Below are 19,050 nucleotides of genomic sequence, written 5' to 3'. Positions count from 1 at the left end.
GTAAGTATTACGGTTGACCGTACGGCAAAATGTTAGGAGGAAGAGAATCAGCCAGTGATGTGGCCGTTTCCTTGGGCCGATTGGCTCTGCCCCCTGCCCTCAACCCTCTCCGACGTCAGGCTGAAGCACTTAATGAGGCAAAGTACTTTGTGTTTTCAGCCAGTCGCATGACACGATATTTACAATGTCCTTGGCTTCACGAACGAACTGCTCTGGGGAGAAAGAGGAGAGCTCCACAGCCGACGTTAATTAACAGCACTCTGTGGGCTCCTCATGGGGGCTGGGGGGATCGGATGTGCGCCTCCCCTTTAATGACTCCATCGATCTCGACTCCTCTACCTGACTCGAGTGCATCACGTCACCCCCGACCCCCCCCCCCCCCCCCCCAATTTGAGGACTCCGCCCCATTTCTTAGCTTGTCTGTCCCTTTCTATCCACTTAAATATTTGGTGGTAAAACTGGTAACTCAGGGTCCCTGAGATGTGACCTAGCAAACATGGGGTCGTGACCTGCCACACAACCTCCTCTTATTGCAACCGAAGGTAAACACGACCATACAGGTGGTGCTGTCCCTCCACCTGTAAGAGAGGACCCTGTCACAGTCCTCAGCAAGCTCGTGAAGTGCTCCCAAAAGCGCATATCACACTTTATCTGAAGAAAAAAATACTTATCTGACCTCTGATCTGGCCATTGGGGAGATATTCTTCACTGGGCGGAAGCAAAGAACCTCTTTGACCAATAGGGGATGCCACCATCAATTGCAGGTTGATCATTCATCAACTTTATCACCGTACCTGGAAACCGCTGCACATGACGAACGACCAGCTCTCACGCCCAGAGCAGCCTCTGAGCACAATGATATTTGACAGGATTAAAGAGAGAGCTGTCAGGTTTTAGAGTGCGAGGAATAAAAGACCCCGTGGTCCCAAAGCTTCGCCGGAGGACAGACAAATGACACGAGGGCCCTATGACACAAAGCGTGGCCCCTGAGGTCGCATTTGTCAGGCCGCATCGACAACAGGCTATAAATGGCAATGAAATGGCAAAGAAGGTGAAGAATCGCCGTTGCAAATTTCAAGGCCAAAGTCAAGGTCATGAAGTGTTGTTGATCTGGTCCAGACATCAGTATTAACCTACTAAACCACCCACCCTCCCATCCATCCATCCATCCATGAATTTTCAATAACCCTTTATTCAATTAGGGTTGCATTGTGCCTTAATATGCCCATTTTAAAACTACAATTCTCAAGGGACCTTTTTTTGGACACTAAATTTGATACACATTCTACATCAAAGGTAGCTAATTCAGTAGTACTATTACTCTTATCATCATTGCAGAAAATACTCTTTTGAAGATGTCGTTTGAGAAATTTCCATCTAAAGTGAAAATATGCGGGAGACTCACAGAAAACTGTTTTTAGGCCAGGGAACCAGGTTTGGCGTGCTGTTTACTTGAGGCAAACACCTTTGTTGAAGAGCTTTGTTTATAAAACCAAATAGCGCCAGATCTCCGATCACAATTCCCCACGGGCCGCCCGGTGACAGTGCAGTGATGGTTGGTCGGTGACGTCCCTAGCAGCTGCGTGGAGCCACTTTGACCTTGTCTTAACCCAACACCAATCCTACAATCAGGACAACCATTGGACCATGGTGGGGTGGGTGTGTAGCCTCGGTGGCGTTAAGGTCTCGTCGCTTTGGAAACCAAGACAACAGCCTTATTTTCAGTTTGCTTCAGCAGTCCGAACCTCAGCGAAATATTCAAAGCAAAATGCCTCGAACGGAAATTGGCCACATACTGGATTTCCAGTAGACCCTGGCCCATCGGTGGTGACAAATTCACACGATCAGAAAGGGCCAACAGGGAACATGGGGGGGGCAACAGCGAGAACCGACGGCAATCCCAACCCGTTGACGACAAACTCAAAGCCGTTAGGTGAAGGTCGAGTTTCCATGGCGACCTGCCGTGCTGGCTCACAGTCCCGACGACTCCACGGAAACGCGCACAGACGCGTCTGGAGCGAGGGAAGCCATGTTAAAGGTCACATGATACGGCGAGTCGTGAGCGTCTGCTAAAACGGAGCGCATTAATCCGACGAGGGCGAACATGAACCGATCGAGCAACGAGCCGCGGCGAAAAGGGCGGAAGGATTCCGGGCTGCAAGTGAGGGCAAACGAACTCCACCACATGACAGCAGACGTTACCGTCCCACAAAGGACATCGCGAAAGGTCAGCCATCCTTGGAATTTGTTTTTCGATATTAAAGTTTGGCTTTCACCAGGAACCACATCGACCCGGGGAGAATATTTAACTGTCAGAAGCCTTTGGATTTCAAAACCAACATTTTCAAAGATTCTTCAAAGGACTCCACAGATAAACCGCAAATACATACGATCACATTTTGTACTCACAGTAACCACAGATAATTAAATATATGAGCTTTTGGAAGTGCTTGGCTGCTGGCTGATTTGAAAATGCCATCGTCGTTTTAGGTAGCAGGTGGGTTTTTTAACTATAGGAGGGTTACAATTTTTTTCATTTTTTTAGAAGATATAACATTTACAGTCACGTCCACTTAAATGTCTGGTGGTTTTATCAGAGTTCCAGCAAACAATCCCAATGGATTCACTTGGTATTCAAGATGGGATCAGAAGCAGGGCATTTACGGAAGAGACACGGAGTTTGCGTTATCCGGGACGGATCGGGAAGAGGCAAAGCGTAAATCATATAAATCATTCTGGTGCCCGCCGGAGAGCCAAAATGAGTCGTCACGTTTCCGACATGCTCTGGAGGCTGGTTTCAGCCTGTTTACCGGGCTGCCTTTATGGAGACCTAATTATCCATCTTGTGTCACCCCTGGATGTCTCGGCACCGCGGCAGGTGCAGGAATAAGCCGGGACAGTACAGAACCGGTGGCAAGCGTCCAGTCAGATATTCATGAGCTCTACCTCCCCCCCCCCCCGCCCAGTCTGTTCAAAAATTGTGACGAAGGGGAGCCACTTTGCTCCACGGCGGAGACCATGGCGTCTAACGTCTTCTCCCCGGTGGATGTCACCTCTCATTCAGGCAAACGTGGATCAGATTTGGGCTCTCCCTTAAGCTCGCAGTGAACGGCTGCTACATCTCCTAAAAACATAACAAAACAAACAAAAAACGTTTTCCCCTAATCAGCAGAAACCTTCAGGCAAATTTAAAGACGCCTAATGCCTCTGCAGGCCCCAGAGCTGTCCGCCATAAGCTCATTCATTCCCAACCCTTAGAAAACAGCGCCAAACTGGTTGAGCCCAGACTGTGCATCCGGCTGGGTGATTCAGCATCCACAGTGATTGTCTGCCACGCTGCCATCCCTCAAAAAGGCACAGTGTGCCGAATTTAACAGCTATACAGCGAGCGTCCGCCATTCACTCAGCCTTATCTCTGCTCTTTACGTCTCTGGCCGGTGTATTCCTCATTACGGCATAAGAACCGAAACAGGGGAAGCGAGCTTTTATCTCTAGGTGACTTGTCGGCGAGCAACGGATTTCGGGAACCTCCTTTATCTCCGAGCCGGAGCCCGGCAAACTGCGGGCAGCACTTTGAGGGCTTCGCCGCATGCGGCACCGATCATTTCTATCGTCTGGCTCTCGAATTTCCACGCCGGCTTGTGACAGCCCGAGAGGAAGGGCGCCCAATGTTTAGAATCAACCAAAACGAGGATGTCGAGAGCAGTTCGGGTTGGAGAATACCGCTCAGCGTCGCCGTGATTTATTTTGCGAATTAGACTGCGGGTGGGGGGGGGGGGAGTGCTGCATTAAATGGGGGCAGCTCGCTTGGCGGGAGGACAGGCTGGCGGCCGAGTTTGAAACTGACAGACGGGGTTTGTTCTTAAAGCCTAATGAAGGGGGAGGGGGTGGGGCAACTTGTATCTTCGTCGTGATGCGAAGGCAGCCTAAGGAGAGCCTGCGGCCTCATTTTAATGATGAGCGCAGACAGCCTTCGTCGGATAACCGGCGCGATTCTGAGCCACATCCGGAGCTAATCCCCACGGCAGCCAGTCTGCTGTTAACTGAAGTGTGCGACGCTGTGTTAGGGGGGTCATATGCTATACATGTAGCCCAGACGGCACCTACGTCTGCCCCCCCCCCCCCCCCACAACAGCGCGATCCCATCTTCAGTAATCCCTTCCAGTGACTCCTGTCCTCATGAACGGAGAGACGTCGATAAGGGCAAGGGGTCTTTGGCAGCCGCGAGCGACGGGCTCGCAATTAAATCCGACCCTGAGCGGCCCGGCGCCAAGAGCTGGGCAGCGGCCAGACCGGGCCGGCGCTGCCCCCATGAGGATCCGGACGCGGGCCGTGCGGACAAGGACCCGTGCGATCCGAGCTTCAGAAAAATAAACGCTGGTACAAGCGGTTTACACGTGTTGCCCAGGACACCGGAGCCTGCATGCGACAAAGCCGCGGGGTGTTTAGAACTCTGGAGGTCTGAGGAAGAGGTTCTGGCTGGGGGAGACACCATGGGAGCCTTTTGGACTCGCGTCATGTCAACCAATGGGTACGAGTGTCCGGACACATCGCTCCGGATTAGCAAATCAGCAGCGGAATTTTTAAGAGGCTTTTGAACATGCCCACTTATTAAGTTAATCACGAGGCATCAATTTGTCTTTACTTTTCCTGTCTCTGTTATCTGTCACCCTGGTATGATATTAGATTCGTACGTTAACATTCTCGGACACTATTACTTTTCACGTCACGCATTTAGGGTTTTTGAACGGCATTTTATCGTATCAAAGTAGTTTTCACAGGTCAACGGCGCGTGTGCCAATACACTCAGAAGTACGTTATATTGATAAAGGGTATAGTATATACGAAGTCATAGCGTTCCACACAGAATCGTTGTGGCAGTTCTGGAAGGTTCCGGAGAAGAGTTCGGGTGTGGTGCTTACTGTGGACGGAGAGCTAAGCGATTAGCCTTCCTGTCGCTTTATTATAACCATCAATCTGGTCGGTTGGGTGCTCCTGGGGGGGGGGGGGGGGTTGAGGCTCGTGGCCTTGACGGATAACCGTAGAGACTTAAAATGGAAGCAGGAATCCGCCAAACGCAATAACAGCTGCTCCTGGTTACTGCGCCGTTTCACAACAATGGAGAAGCACGAGATGGATGCCAGCAACAATACGGGCTGTAAACACATCATTCTCAGGCAGCTGATTAAGTGCGGCTTTCGGCGGCGGTGGCAGAGACGAGGCGGGCGGGGGGCTGTGGGGGGAGGGTTGGTAGTGGGAGGCAGACCCAGGCTGTGCATATGGTGGGGGGGGGGGGTGGTGACAGGGTGACGAAGCAAGCTCCTTGACAAATGGCTGACAACAACAGACACAGAATATGGTCCATATTAAGCAACACGCGCCGCTGCGGAAGAGGCCATCGAGGTCCTTGGCGGTGCCAGACGGGGGGGGGGGCAGCTGGAACGCTCCTCTGACAGATACACCACCCCCCCCCCCCCAAGGACAGATCAAACCGCGCTCTGCATTCCCCCTCGCCCCCCTCTGCGTGTGTTTGCTGCGATCGCTTTTGGCCGCCGGCCGCTCTCGCTCTCCGTGTATGTCGCATCATACGTACACTGCTTCTGTTCCATGACTGCAGTGACAACAAATTAGCCGCCTAGGTTAACCCCCCCCCCACCTCCCAACAATAGCTAATCATGTGACAAACATGCCTGAAAGTGGTGGTGGTGGGGGGGGGGGGGGGCTCCTCACGGAAACACAGCATGGTTCTTGCTTAAAGCCCACAGGGGAACCTGACCAGGAGAACCGTGTCTGCGCATGGACATAGCATGACAAAGGAGTATAGAACGTGAGCAAATCACAAGCAACACACCCCCCCCCCCCCCAGGAACTTGGTGCGCGTTAGCAGTAACCACTTTGATTCGAGGTGCCCCAAAAAGAACCGGAAAGCTGCCAAAAGGTTATCGCTCGGAGATGAACGGGCAAATAAATGACAGGGCGTGGGCACACATCCTGACGGCCGCAAATGCGCCGCCGTCGCCACGACAACCGGGCGCGTGGACCTCTAGGCCTGGGCTCTGGGTTCCTGACCTGTTGGGTGCCTGTGATCAAAACCGCCTGACATTAAAAAACGAAAAAAAAAAAACCTCATAAGCTGACCCTGAACCAGCAGCTGTGGCTGAAAGGATCTTTGTTCCCTTGGCAGGATGCAGCATCCCGCCCACCTACTCTCAGTGCCGCAATTCACCTCCGCGTGAGCAATGAAGTGCTTTGATGGTGCTGCATGTCAAAGCTGAGGGTCTTCTTTGAGGAAGCAATCATCGGGAATCAGCGCCGCCGCGTGTGGAGAGTCTTGGTGCGATGCATCTTTTATTTATGGAGCTGCGTGCGGTGCTTGGGCCAGTCTCGAACATCCACGTTGTTGTGGTCGTTCCCCACACGATCTGCTGCAAACATCACTTTACACACAGTCAGAGAGTCCGGCTTCTTCCCTGCCTTCACCTTTTCTGCGAAGAAAATGAACTGCAGAGGCAAAGTTTATTCCAACTTGCTGTCTTCGTATTCCAGGGAGAGGCTTTCATTAAAGTAAAATCTCGTACGTATTCCGAGTTAAGCGCTTCGGTGCCAGTCTGATTGGTCTATAATGACACTGCACTGGCTGAACTGCTTCTTTAATATTTTAGGGATGCATGCAAACACAATTAGCGCTTAGACTCAGACCATAATGTCATAACACGGAAGAAGCAGGCCCATATTTTGACAATAAGAATGGTGGATGCGCCCATTATGGCGTAACACTGTGGTAATTTCACAGTACCCACAATGCATCCCCAATCCCCCTTGCCACATCTGGGGAGTTAAACCAGACAGTATAAGGTACTTATAGGCCAGCAGCAAATCAGATTAATTATTTAAGCAACAGAGCTAATAGTGTCCAATATATTACCCATAATGCACTGCGTTCTCGTGCCTCCTCCCCCTTTGTTCCTTGGTCCTGCAGGGCCAATGAGCCTAAAGCATTGTAATTTCCCACCATTTTCATTAATCAACAGTCATTAACATGCTCACTTATCCCCCCCCCCCCCCTCCATTATTTGCTAACCTGCCACGTTAATGAAAAGCTGATCGCATTAGATTAATCAACCGCGACTGTCACCTGCTGGCCTCAAGACCCCACGTTGTGCCTGTCAAGGCTGTATGGGTGCTATTCTGTGAGTACAGGAAGCAATAATGATCCCACACATTCCTCCTTTCAAGATCATAAGTAGCCTATTTCAGGAACACAGGGAGCAAGAAAGATCCTGTGTTGTGCCTTCAAGACTTTATATACACTATTCTACAGAAAGCAGCCCCACGTTGGCTTTCAAGAATATATGTACTGTAGGCTATTCTATGGATTTGGAAAGTAAGAAAGACCCCATATTGTAATTTTCAAGCCCCCACACCCACTATTCCACAGGAAGCAGGAGAGACCCCACATTGTGATTTTCAAGCCCCCACACCCACTATTCCACAGGAAGCAGGAGAGACCCCACATTGTGATTTTCAAGCCCCCACACCCACTATTCCACAGGAAGCAGGAGAGACCCCACATTGTGATTTTAAAGCCCCCACACCCACTATTCCATAGGAAGCAGGAGAGACCACACATTGTGATTTTAAAGCCCCCACACACACTATTCCACAGGAAGCAGGAGAGACCCCACATTGTGATTTTAAAGCCCCCACACCCACTATTCCATAGGAAGCAGGAGAGACCCCACATTGTGATTTTAAAGCCCCCACACCCACTATTCCACAGGAAGCAGGAGAGACCCCACATTGTGATTTTAAAGCCCCCACACCCACTATTCCATAGGAAGCAGGAGAGACCCCACATTGTGATTTTAAAGCCCCCACACACACTATTCCACAGGAAGCAGGAGAGACCCCACATTGTGATTTTAAGGCCCCCACACATACTATTCCACAGGAAGCAGGAGAGACCGCACATTGTGATTTTATAGCCCCCACACACACTATTCCACAGGAAGCAGGAGAGTCCCCACATTGTGATTTTCAACACTGTATAGACTGTATATTGTATTTTCAAGATCCACTCTAAGTATAGGAAGCAGGAAAGTTCCTATGAATGCTATTCTGTGGGTACGAAGTAACATTCCACCACAGCCACTCTACCTTACTCCTGTCTAGAGTATTAAATTGGGCAGCAGGATTCATGAGATTGATTCCTGGCAGCTGGGGACATTATCCTAGACATATCCTGGCCCCATGAAGGGAACAAACAAAAAAAATCAATTCACAAATTCATTTATCAAGCATTTCTGAGCACAGGTTAGCATGAGAGCCAATCATACCTTGTCCGACGTCTTTAATCAATTTCCAGATCAAGAAAACAGACAAAAATGTGTACATTGTCTGTCACCAACTCAAGCTGCCCTTTGTCCCCTCATATGACAGGATGTGACTGGGTTCACCAGAAACCGCTACCGGATTAAGGCCTTATCCACACGTACGAAAAAGCTGTTTTTCTCCTCTGTTATAAAAAAAATCTCTGTCCACATGAAAATGCTAAAACGGGGTGTCAAGAGCATGCCAAACCAGTAGGGGGTGATATAACTCTAACCGCAAAGCCATGTCGGCCAATCAGACGCCTTATTACCAGTTCTGCTAGGCTAAAAACAGCTAATGTAAACAGCGAATGGCCAAAAACTCCAAAAACTCTTTCCCTGTTTACACATTGACACTGAAAATTTTCACCCTGGATGGGGCTTCACAAAAGCTCCATTGTTCCATTGGCATGTGGATGAATGGCCAGAATACAAAGCTACCTTTTTAAAAATCGCCGTGTGCGTGTGGACAAGGCCTAAGAGGAGAACAGCACAGAAATACATAAAGACACAGACCTGAACAACCACATTCCGAGACAGCAGTCCAGCTCTACATAATCTTTCGTTATTAATCTTAAAAACGCTACAATTGGTGAATGTCCTGGAGCAAAACGAGTACGCCGGAGGAGTTTGATGTGTTTCTTTTTAATTTTTATTTTAGAGACATTGCTTGTTTGTGGCGTGTGTGTCCGCTTGAGGTCTTGTATTACAATTCAGTTAAATTCAATTCAGCTTTATTGTCATTATAGTACACAGAGGTATGTTCCCTGCGATGGGTTGGCACCTGTAACCTCCAGGACCGACTCCGGAACCCCCCCACAACCCTGAACAGGATAAGTGCTTACAGAAGATGGATAGATAGAGTATACAGAGGTACACCTATGACGAGAAATGTCTCCTGACTCCTAGGGCTGATGCAGCAAGTTTAAAATAGAATGATAGAATGAAATACTGCGATAGAATAATAACAAATAATATGATAATAGATTAACGAATAGAATAAAGGGGCACAACCTCGTAAAACTTCATATAAAAAAGACAATACTGTATACCTTGAAGTATGAAAGTGCAAGTGTGTAGTATGTTAACAGTATAAGAAGTAGATACTGTAAGGTATGAAAATACTCAGATTTGTAAACAATTGTAATCGGTGATGTGTATGATAGATAAGGAATCAGTACAGTACAGTACAGTATTGAAATTGCAGTGTGGCGTCAGGACAGGGTTCCGGTAGACTTGGAACGCCTGATAATTCTCACCATGTCTTCTGACACAAGTCAGGTCACTGTCTTTCTGCAGTGGAAGGATTATATCCCGTTCCGTTTAACCCAGTGAAACCCACCCTCGAACTGGTGCAATTTGTTTTATCTGCAAATATCTCTGAAGGCTTCACGCGTCCATTTCCTTCAAAGCTTGCCCGGGAAGATCGTTCCCCGCTGATTATTTCACATTTATCTCTCTCCGTTCTGGATTTCAAGCACATTATATTAAAATCACCCTTTCTCGCTTCACCCCCCTCCATCAAGCTAAACAATCAGAAGCTGCTTGTTGAGCCCGTCTGAAGCTGCTGCCATTGTTAGACGATGGCTCCATTCTTTGGACCTCCTTGATTACATTGACATTTCAGTGGGGTTTTCAGCTCAAACCAGCCCACGGTAAATGCTGCTTCAATCAGCTGTGTCACAAATATTATCCTGCACTTGAGCTAGACTTGGAAAAGACTAAAAATATGAAACAATGTTTTGGTATTAACCAAAAGAAAACATATAAGTGTGAGTTTGAGGATTAAGAACTAAAGAACAAAAAATGTATTTTTTATGGCATCATGAAAAATATAAGAAGGAGTTCATGCTTTGGAAGTCAAAACATTTTGCTCTTTCCCATACTCCCTGCACCAGTCATTGTTATTGCTGTTACTGGTTTAGATGGTTCAGATGCCTCCATTCCATTTCCTCCTTAACATGCCACTGGCAGCCAATCATGCAGCGGTGAGGGGGCGGAGCCTCACCTCATGGTGTAGAGAGGGGGCGGAGCCTCACCTCATGGTGTAGGGAGGGGGCGGAGCCTCACCTCATGGTGTAGGGAGGGGGCGGAGCCTCACCTCATGGTGTGGAGAGGGGGTGGAGCCTCACCTCATGGTGTGGAGAGGGGGCGGAGCCTCACCTCATGGTGTAGAGAAGCGTCCCATTGTCCACCAGCCGGAGCAGTTTGTTGGGCGTGGTCATGTTGTGGGCCACCGACTTTTTGCCGTTGTGGAAGAAGGTGTCAGGCGTCCAGATCTTGCTGGCCAGGAGGTTGTTGAGGGGTAGCACCTGCATGGGGCCGTCAAACTTCAGCCGCTCGTCCCTCCAGCTCTGACGGAAGAACACGTCGATCGTGTATTCCTGGGGGGAGGCAGGGGAGGCTGACTGAAATGTCCCTTGATTTTGAGTCTCCTAATGCTGTATATTGATCAGCAGTTCAGACTTCAATGCTGAGGATTCTGGGATAGCCTGAAAGCTAATACCCAACAGAAACAGTTTATGGTCAAAAAGCTGCTTTTAATAGCTGTAACTGAGGTAGAACACGTCATTTCTGAGCTCATGGGAGTTTTACTTACAGAAAAATGTTTCGAGGGCAGAATTAAAGATGATTGGTTCAAAGAGATACCCAATCAGATTATGGAGGAGGTGGGTCCAAGCAAGTAGAGGAGGCAGGACTAACATGACTAATCAGATGTCTTGGTCCTGCCTCCTCTAGTTTGCTGGACCCACCTCCTCTATAATCTGATTGGGTATCTCTTTGAACCAATCATTTTTAATTTTGCCCTCAGAATTAACATTTCTGTAAGTAAAACTCCCACAGGCTGTTTCTGACAGGTATTTGTTTAAAGCACACTGCCAAGGTAAAACAAAATATTATAATTAAGGATGACAGAGCCCATGCTCCAATTACTGAACAGGAAGCAGAGAAGTAGAATATTGCAAATAAACTTTATTACTATTATCTTAATGAATGTATGTTTGGGTACAGTAGCAACCTGAAGTATAATCTGGCTAATGATGCTTGGGATTACTCAGATTTTCAGGGCTGATCAGACCAAGCTGTGTAGGGTGAGAGTTACAGTTATCTCTTAATTCTGTTTGTCTTCTTTTTTTCTTTTTGCAAGGCCATTTGCCACAGTATGTTTTAACTCCATTCCGATACGTTAAAATATGACTTTTATAATGGCTGTCAGAATTATTTTGCACCCTTGTGACTTTTTCTTCTCGAAAGTGTAACATCGGATTGAATTTGTCACAGGCGTTCCGGCCATCAGCAGCCGTACCTCCGTACGCCGAAGAAAACGAATCGATTTGATGTGTAAATCTGAGGCATGACAGGATGATGAAAAAAAAACACAGTAATAACAGAATCTGTGGATTAGCTGCTCCCCTGAAATTCAAGTCGGGGGAGGAAAGAATGCTAAATTATTCCCGGCTGCAACTAATTCCGCCGGTCCATTCAAAGACGGAGAATATATTCATGGTTTTCACGCCACCTCTTTGCAGCATTAAGGGGAAAATCGTGTCATAATCATTTTCTCATCATAATTATTCTGTGACGATATTGTGAATTATGAGGGATCCTAAGCCATTTTAGTCCTTATTTTGTATTGATTCTTTTCAAACAGTCAGGGAGACAATGCTGACCCCATACATATGTAAACACAATTAAATTTTCTATAAACATTCACAGAAGATTTTCCAGGACATTTACTGCACCAGCATTCCTACCAAGGGGCTCAATTAATCATTTTACTGTAGGCTTTTTTTCCCCGTGAAAACCATCCTCTTTATGTTTAATTTGCTCTGGGCCAGCAGATGTTGTAGGAGTTGAGGACAAGGAGCTGTAATCTGAAGCTTGCCCATTAAAATCGCAGAGGTGACTGTTGCTGTATCCATTAACAAGGTATTTATGAAGTTTCAGGTTTAAGGAATCTGTACTTTAATCAGTAATAGCTAGTTCAGAAAATACTTGTGTCAGCTGTAAACCGGAGTCCCGAGCTTCTGTCATATCAAGGGGAGATGATTTCATGGTGATGAATCTTGGTTTAAATTAGGCAGCATAACACCTTGTCAGACTTGAGTTCAGATCAATGCAACGACTTAAAAGTTCTTGCCGAATGTTATTTCTCATGTGCTAATTTGTCGGTCACCTGCAGAACACGGATCCGTTTGTCGTGTCGCTGACGTCATCGTGTTTTCGGCAGCATGCCTGTGCACTTGTTTACACATTTATAATGACCAGGTGCACCTTGGGTAATAAGAAGAAGGGTGATGCAATCAAAACAGAAACCTTAAAGCCAGAAGGTCTGCTGGTCCATTATTTGCCTGGACTCACAGCCCAAACCAGGGTGGAGATGCCAAGCTGTTCTGAGCTGCAGAGGGTCTGGATTCCCTCCTTATCTCCAATACCGATAAGAAACATCTGAAGTAATTCAACATTATAACTGTGACTCCCTCCTTGTACGTGACCCGCATGTTTTCGGACCCGGGCCAGATGCAAATAGATTCCTGTGCATAATTTCCAAATTAAAGCAAATTAAGCTTCGTTTTGAAGACGATTCCCCTCGCGAGGATGGTGTATTCAGGCTATAATTTTGTTGTTCAAACCAATTGGTTTTAAGAGCCGTTCTAATCAAACAGAGATTAAAAGAGTTATGAATTAACTGGCCATCGGGCACGCTGATAAACAAATAAAGCTTGTGGTAACAGGGCAATAGAAGAATAGAGATCTGAAAGCCAAATATACTGCCTGAGAAAACTCCTTTTTCGCATGGTTTCTAATCAAGGTTTACTTTGTTTGGAAGAATATAATTAGCGAACTGAGTGAAGCTGGGTGAGTGAATTTGAAAACTGGTGAAAGCGTCGCTTAGAAGTTTATTTATTCAGACTTTTGCACAGCAACTGCGGAGCCATCAGTATTCGTGTGGGATCCCCATCTGCACTCTGCATTTCTCTCCATTTCTGCAATAAGGAAGTCCATCCCAGTGCCCTTGGGCCTAAAACCAGCAGCAGGTTTCATGCAACATTTATGATACTCTTGCATCCCGATGAACAGTCAGAAACGGACGAAAACCGAATGGCGCCTCCGATTTTCCTGACAAATTGACGATTAAAAGTAAACAATTTAAGATGAGGACACGGCTAATTCATCAGTGAGGTCGAATAATCCTAAGTAACGCATCGGTGGAGGGAATACGGCGGGCTCACGCGCTCTCCCTCAGGCGGGTTCCAGGACGCTCAGGCTGAGCGATTCTCTGAATAACCGGCGTCTATAAAGGGAGACACTTTAAAAGCTTCAGCTGAGGATGTCACTGTTGCGTCTTCCCCTCTCGGGAAATATACCGGTACATTCAAGAAAGAATGTTAAGCTTTCTGATATCTAGGCCACTTGTTTTTAGTGTCCTAAACCTTTGATTTATAACTTCATAATCATAAGGATTACATAAATATCTAAGTCCTTTGGCTCTGTATATTGAATGCTGCGCTAAAAAGACTTGGTTCTGACGTGGCGGCCAGGATATGGTGCTCGTGGGAGTTTTACTTACGCAAAAATGTTCTGGCAGAACAAAAACAAAAAATTGGTTCAGAGAGATAACCAATTATATTGTAGAGGAGGTGGGTCCAAGCAGCTAGATGAGGTGGGACCAACCAATCGGATGTCTTGGTCCCACCTCCTCCATTTGCTTGGACCAACCTCCTCTACAATGACTGGTCATTGTCCAATTTGATTGGTCTGATCATTTTTCATTCTGCCTTCAGAACATTTTTGCGTAAGTAAAACTTCCTTGAGCGGATATGGCTCGAAAGTGAACACAGCATGGCTGAGCTATGAATGTGATATGAATATAACATGGCCCGGATTTGGCTATGACATCAATAGCTATAGAGGCAACCCATAATAGACAAGCCACCCCTGGTATATTCAAGCAGTTGATGTAACCAAATACTATGTGTAGGGTGCCAAATCCATCAATACTATGTGTGCCCTAAACAGGCTGCTTCTCTGATTATTTAATATGTTTGATGTTTTCATCTTCAATTATTCAATCATTATTCATTAAAAAGAAAAAAAAATCCTTCCCCTGTTCTTGAAATTTTGTTTATCCATTTCAGGCGTTCGTCTGTGTTAATTACAGCATGTACGTTATGTGTTAATTATGAGGTTGAAAGCACAGTGGAAAATTATGAAGTAAATTATCAGAAAAGTTTCATCTTTTTAAAAACTGAGAGGGCTGAAGATTACTGGTTACAAAGACCAGAGTATTTTGTGTCTTCATAAATTTTTCTCTGACTTTTCTAATATACATAAGTTTCAGGCACTTCAAAGCTTCTGTAAGCAAATCGAGGTCTCCGATGGCAACACGGTCTCAGTTTTTCATTAAAATCTCTTTTTTTATCGACCAAACTCCAGCACCCTTCGAAACGTATCCAGCCAGTGAGATAACAACATGCAGATGTTTGCCAAACAGCTTTTCCGAGGTGAGGGAGCACAGACTCATACCTCGTTAACGAGAGTATGCAAATGAGCCCCAATTCGTCGTGGAGCACGCTCCGGCGATTTGCAAATTCCGCGCGAGCCAATCCGCATCGGCCCTGGAATTCTAAAAGGCAAACCCGGCAACCGCGTCTTCCCCCCCAGGGGGTGAGGGGCTGTGCCCTCATCAACGGAAATCCAGAGCAGGAACATCTCCTTGAGAATTATTTCCTCTACATCTGACCTCTGGCTGTTTCCCCACTTAGTTTACTATAACATTAAATTGCCTTCCAACCCTAATTGCAACGATGCCGCCAACATTAATTGTTTCCGTCTTTGTACGTTACCGTGCCAGTGTTTATATATGCTCCTAGCGACTATGCTGGGTAAAAATATAGAAATAACTGGAAGTGAGTGGGATAAAAGGGGCAGTGAGGCACAGAGTGACAGCTGAGGGAGCTCGCTAGTCCTTTCGTGGTCCATTCTTTAGGGGTTCTGACCCGATTCTAAGCGGCGATCCGCTGAGACTGAGAACTCCTGGCAGCACAGGTGGGAGAATGGACTAATGGCATAAGTGAGAGCTACGGGCAGCTGGGCAGCCTGCGGGAAATTAGGGAGGTCTGAGCAGTGACTAAGAGATCGCTTACCGCAGCTTAGATCTTCTGACCGACACGAGCGCGCTGTCAACCAGCCAAGAAGAGTCAGAGCATTTGGCAAGAGGGAAGCCACCTTCCTAAATGGGCCCAGTATCTTAGGCATTCCTCTCAAGTTTGGGCCGGTATTGATTTTTGCGGCATCCTTGTGAAAACAAGGACTCCAGAAGGCAACGAAGGACTGACTCAGGAACAGCAGGCTAAGGTGTCAGACTCGTCACCCCGAATAAACATTAACCTCACGGCGCGGTAAAGCAATATGGCTGTAATATTCCATGAAAAAGAAAGTCACTTTGTGTATCGCTGAACAAGTAGGTTGGAGCAAAGAAGTCAAATAACAGTGCAAATAACAGTCTGCAAGTGGTGGATTCATCATACATTGCAACAGATATTATCACAAGTCATGTATGAAATTTAAACACTTTTTAAGTTGGGGGCAGGTGCTGGTATAACCAGAAAGCCAGCATGACTGGCAGGAGAATGGGAATCACTCAAAGCTAAACCCAAAAGACGCCCCCTACTCCCCCGAGATCTTTAGCCCAACATCAAAATATGTCATTTATACCAGCTGATTGGATTTGGTGGGATACTCTTTTTTAACAAAAACAACATTGTTTTTCTTTCATCTGCGAAGCAGAAAGGTGTTACTCTTCTTCCTTCATGGCGTGACGTAAGCAGTTGTTTCGTAACGTTTTAAAAATTCATCCGTGGTCAATACCTGTACAACAATTTCTCAGCCGGCATCAGACAGGCTTCATGTAGCTGGATTTGATGTCAGCCTTAAAAAAAAAACCCTCCCTTGTTCTGCTCTAAAGCCCAGCATTACTGCTCTCGCTTCTGAAGATAAACCTAAAGATGTCACTGAAACAATGTTATTTAACCATCAAATCCTGGGAGGCAGGGTGTTAAAGGGTTTTAAACATGCTTTTAAAAAATACGGGCCACCTAAAAGAATCAGAATCGAGTTCTGTAATCAGAACTTCAACTTTTGTTTCTTTTTTAATTAATCAGCGAAATGTAAACTTGGAAAACTGCTAATTTCTTATTAAGCATGTAAAACCACTCCTAACATAAAACAAGTATTAACAATTTAATTTAATTTATGATAAGTGCTAATTTTCTGAGACTGATTGAAAATTCATTGAAAATAAGTGCATATAAATGTAGGGAGGGTTGGGCTAATCCCAGGAAGCACAGGGCACAGCCCCCGCGTAGAGAGGCACAGGTTTCCTCCCAGATTTTTGCAAAGCAAACCAGAAGGGGGAATCCTGGAAGGACAGATCGCTGTTCCCGGAAAGGATGACTCAGTATATGGCTTCTTGCATGATTCATGTGTCATCCTGCGTAAACAGGCTCCCTGCACCTTGTCTGCCGCTGCACGAGAGGAGGGACTGATTTATCAAACTTTTTTTTTCTGCCACGGTACTTTCAAAGAACACGTGGTAAACAGGCAAATCGACACGCGTGCCACTATCAGCCACACGAATATGACTACTGGGGGGGGGCAAGACACGTTTACTGGGAACAAAACAATGTGGATAGAGATAAAGGAGTAGTTTGAGATGTAGTGTCGAGTATTCTTATATTTGTTGATGCGCTTAACCATTTTTATTCATCAGGGGAACAGGGTAGGTGAGTAATTTACAACATGGTTCATTTCGTGCACAATTCATAATCAATTATGCAGTTTCTTTCATCACGTACGTTAGGATGAGCGTCAAATCAGCCCTGCCACAAATAAATTAAGCTATGGAATCCTTTGTGCATGTTTTTGCTTTAATTAACATCCTATTCAATTAATGAACTGAAGTCCCACTTTGCAATTAAAGCAATTAAAAAAAACACAGACGAGCATCCATCCTCTTTGACAAAGGAACTAATTCTGCAGGGCAGATCAAAGGTGTACCATCAAAAAGATTTTAAGATGTATTATATATAACATTGTATGTAACGATTCCCTCACTTCCTTCCATTTTGGTTGCTAGGCACTGCCCTTGTATTTCCCCTGTCACATGACCCAGGGCAGGATGCCCATTGGCCAAGAGAGAATCAGACAGCATCAGCAGTCCCCCTCTGATTCTTTGGCAGCTGACTTCACTGCAGTGGACAGCAAGTCCTAAAAATGCACTGGGACTTCCTGCTTCACTCCTGGCCACATAGGTCATGAGTCGAACTCAGACTTAAAAAAAAAAAATAGCTGAAAACCCTACATATCCCAACTACATATTCCCAGGTAGGAACAGTTTGCGATTAAAAATCAACAGAGAGTTTGTCTCTGCAAAACCACACCTCTCATCCCAGCCCTCCCAGGCAGATGGGCTGATCCTTGCTCACTGCAAGGGCTTCTGGGAGCCCAGTGACCCCCCCCAAAATCCCGCCTCGGCTCCTGCCGGACCTGTCCTTTATAGTGGCCGTTTCGATGATCCCCCCCCGCCCTCTCGGATGGTCGGCTCGCACTCCAGGCTCCCTGACACATTTTCTCCTTCAAGGACAGGGACTGTATTGAGGGACAGACCAAGACGTGATCTATAGTAGCCTCTATTACAGACACACTCACACACTCTCTGACTCTCTCTCTCACACACACACTCCCTGGACAGTAAAAAGAAGTGGGTTGAAGGATGTATGGAGGACATTCAATTAAAAGGAAGAGGCCACGGGACACTGGCGGGGATGCAGGCTGCATCCCAAGTGGCCTTCTCCTGCTGCATGTGGTTATTGCGAGCGGTAGCGGCGGGAGTTGCACATTCATTCTGCTGTTTATACGCAGATGGGAGCCTGAAAATCATAGTCGCATTATGTGGAAAATCTGTCTTTTGAAGTATAGCTATACGAAAATTAGACCGTAATATAGAAATGCACAGGACTACATTAAACTAGAGGGGATTCTAACTTAATTTGACTAAAAAACTATAGCTCATAACAACAGTCTCTAAGCCAGCTACCGGTGTGAAAAATACGGCCTGTCGCATGACTTTCATAAAATGTTGCATCGCAGAACGCATGCATTCATATAACGTGACAGAACATGAGGTATTTTTCTGAAGGCTGGGATTTTGTCCAGCCGTGGGTAAAACTTTATGTAATGTGGTATTATGGAGGTTCCTAGGTAAGCATGCGAATACTGAATGAATATGCAAATGTATGCAAATGAAGGCATGGATGGGATTAGTCAAATATGGGCGCAGTGGAGCCCATTTCAGACATGGGTGCCAAAGCTCTGAGCACACAAGCCAGATTCAAGTGGGCTTTTGGGATTTCAGTTATATGACTGATGGACACCTGAAACACTGGGTCAGCTGACTGACCATTTACTTATTTACATCAAAGTAATTAAAATTTGGGGATTTTACACCCTCCTGTGAAGCTGGACATAATCCTTAAATTGTTCGGTCAGCAGATACTTCCGTTATGCAAACAGATGTCTTTTCATTCCTACAGCTGAGTATTTTTGTCAAACAATCCAGGAACCCCATTCAATGACGACAACCTTCTGGGACTTGAACCAATACCTATCTGACTATGAG

At 46.3% G+C, this 19,050-nt stretch overlaps 1 protein-coding gene across 1 annotated transcript in view; it reads right to left on the bottom strand.

The window, feature by feature from the left end:
* The window catches only part of gabra3 (gamma-aminobutyric acid type A receptor subunit alpha3), a 67,554-nt gene that overhangs the window by 13,980 nt on the left and 34,524 nt on the right, over positions 1–19,050 (bottom strand). The window contains exon 5 of the mRNA XM_023844760.2: positions 10,533–10,753. Coding sequence (XP_023700528.1) covers positions 10,533–10,753 — 221 coding nt within the window. The remainder of the gene's footprint in view (positions 1–10,532; positions 10,754–19,050) is intronic.

Source organism: Paramormyrops kingsleyae, chromosome 24 (assembly GCF_048594095.1).
Source record: "Paramormyrops kingsleyae isolate MSU_618 chromosome 24, PKINGS_0.4, whole genome shotgun sequence".
Classification (NCBI taxonomy): domain Eukaryota; kingdom Metazoa; phylum Chordata; class Actinopteri; order Osteoglossiformes; family Mormyridae; genus Paramormyrops; species Paramormyrops kingsleyae.
This window is presented reverse-complemented; position numbering and strand designations above follow the sequence as displayed.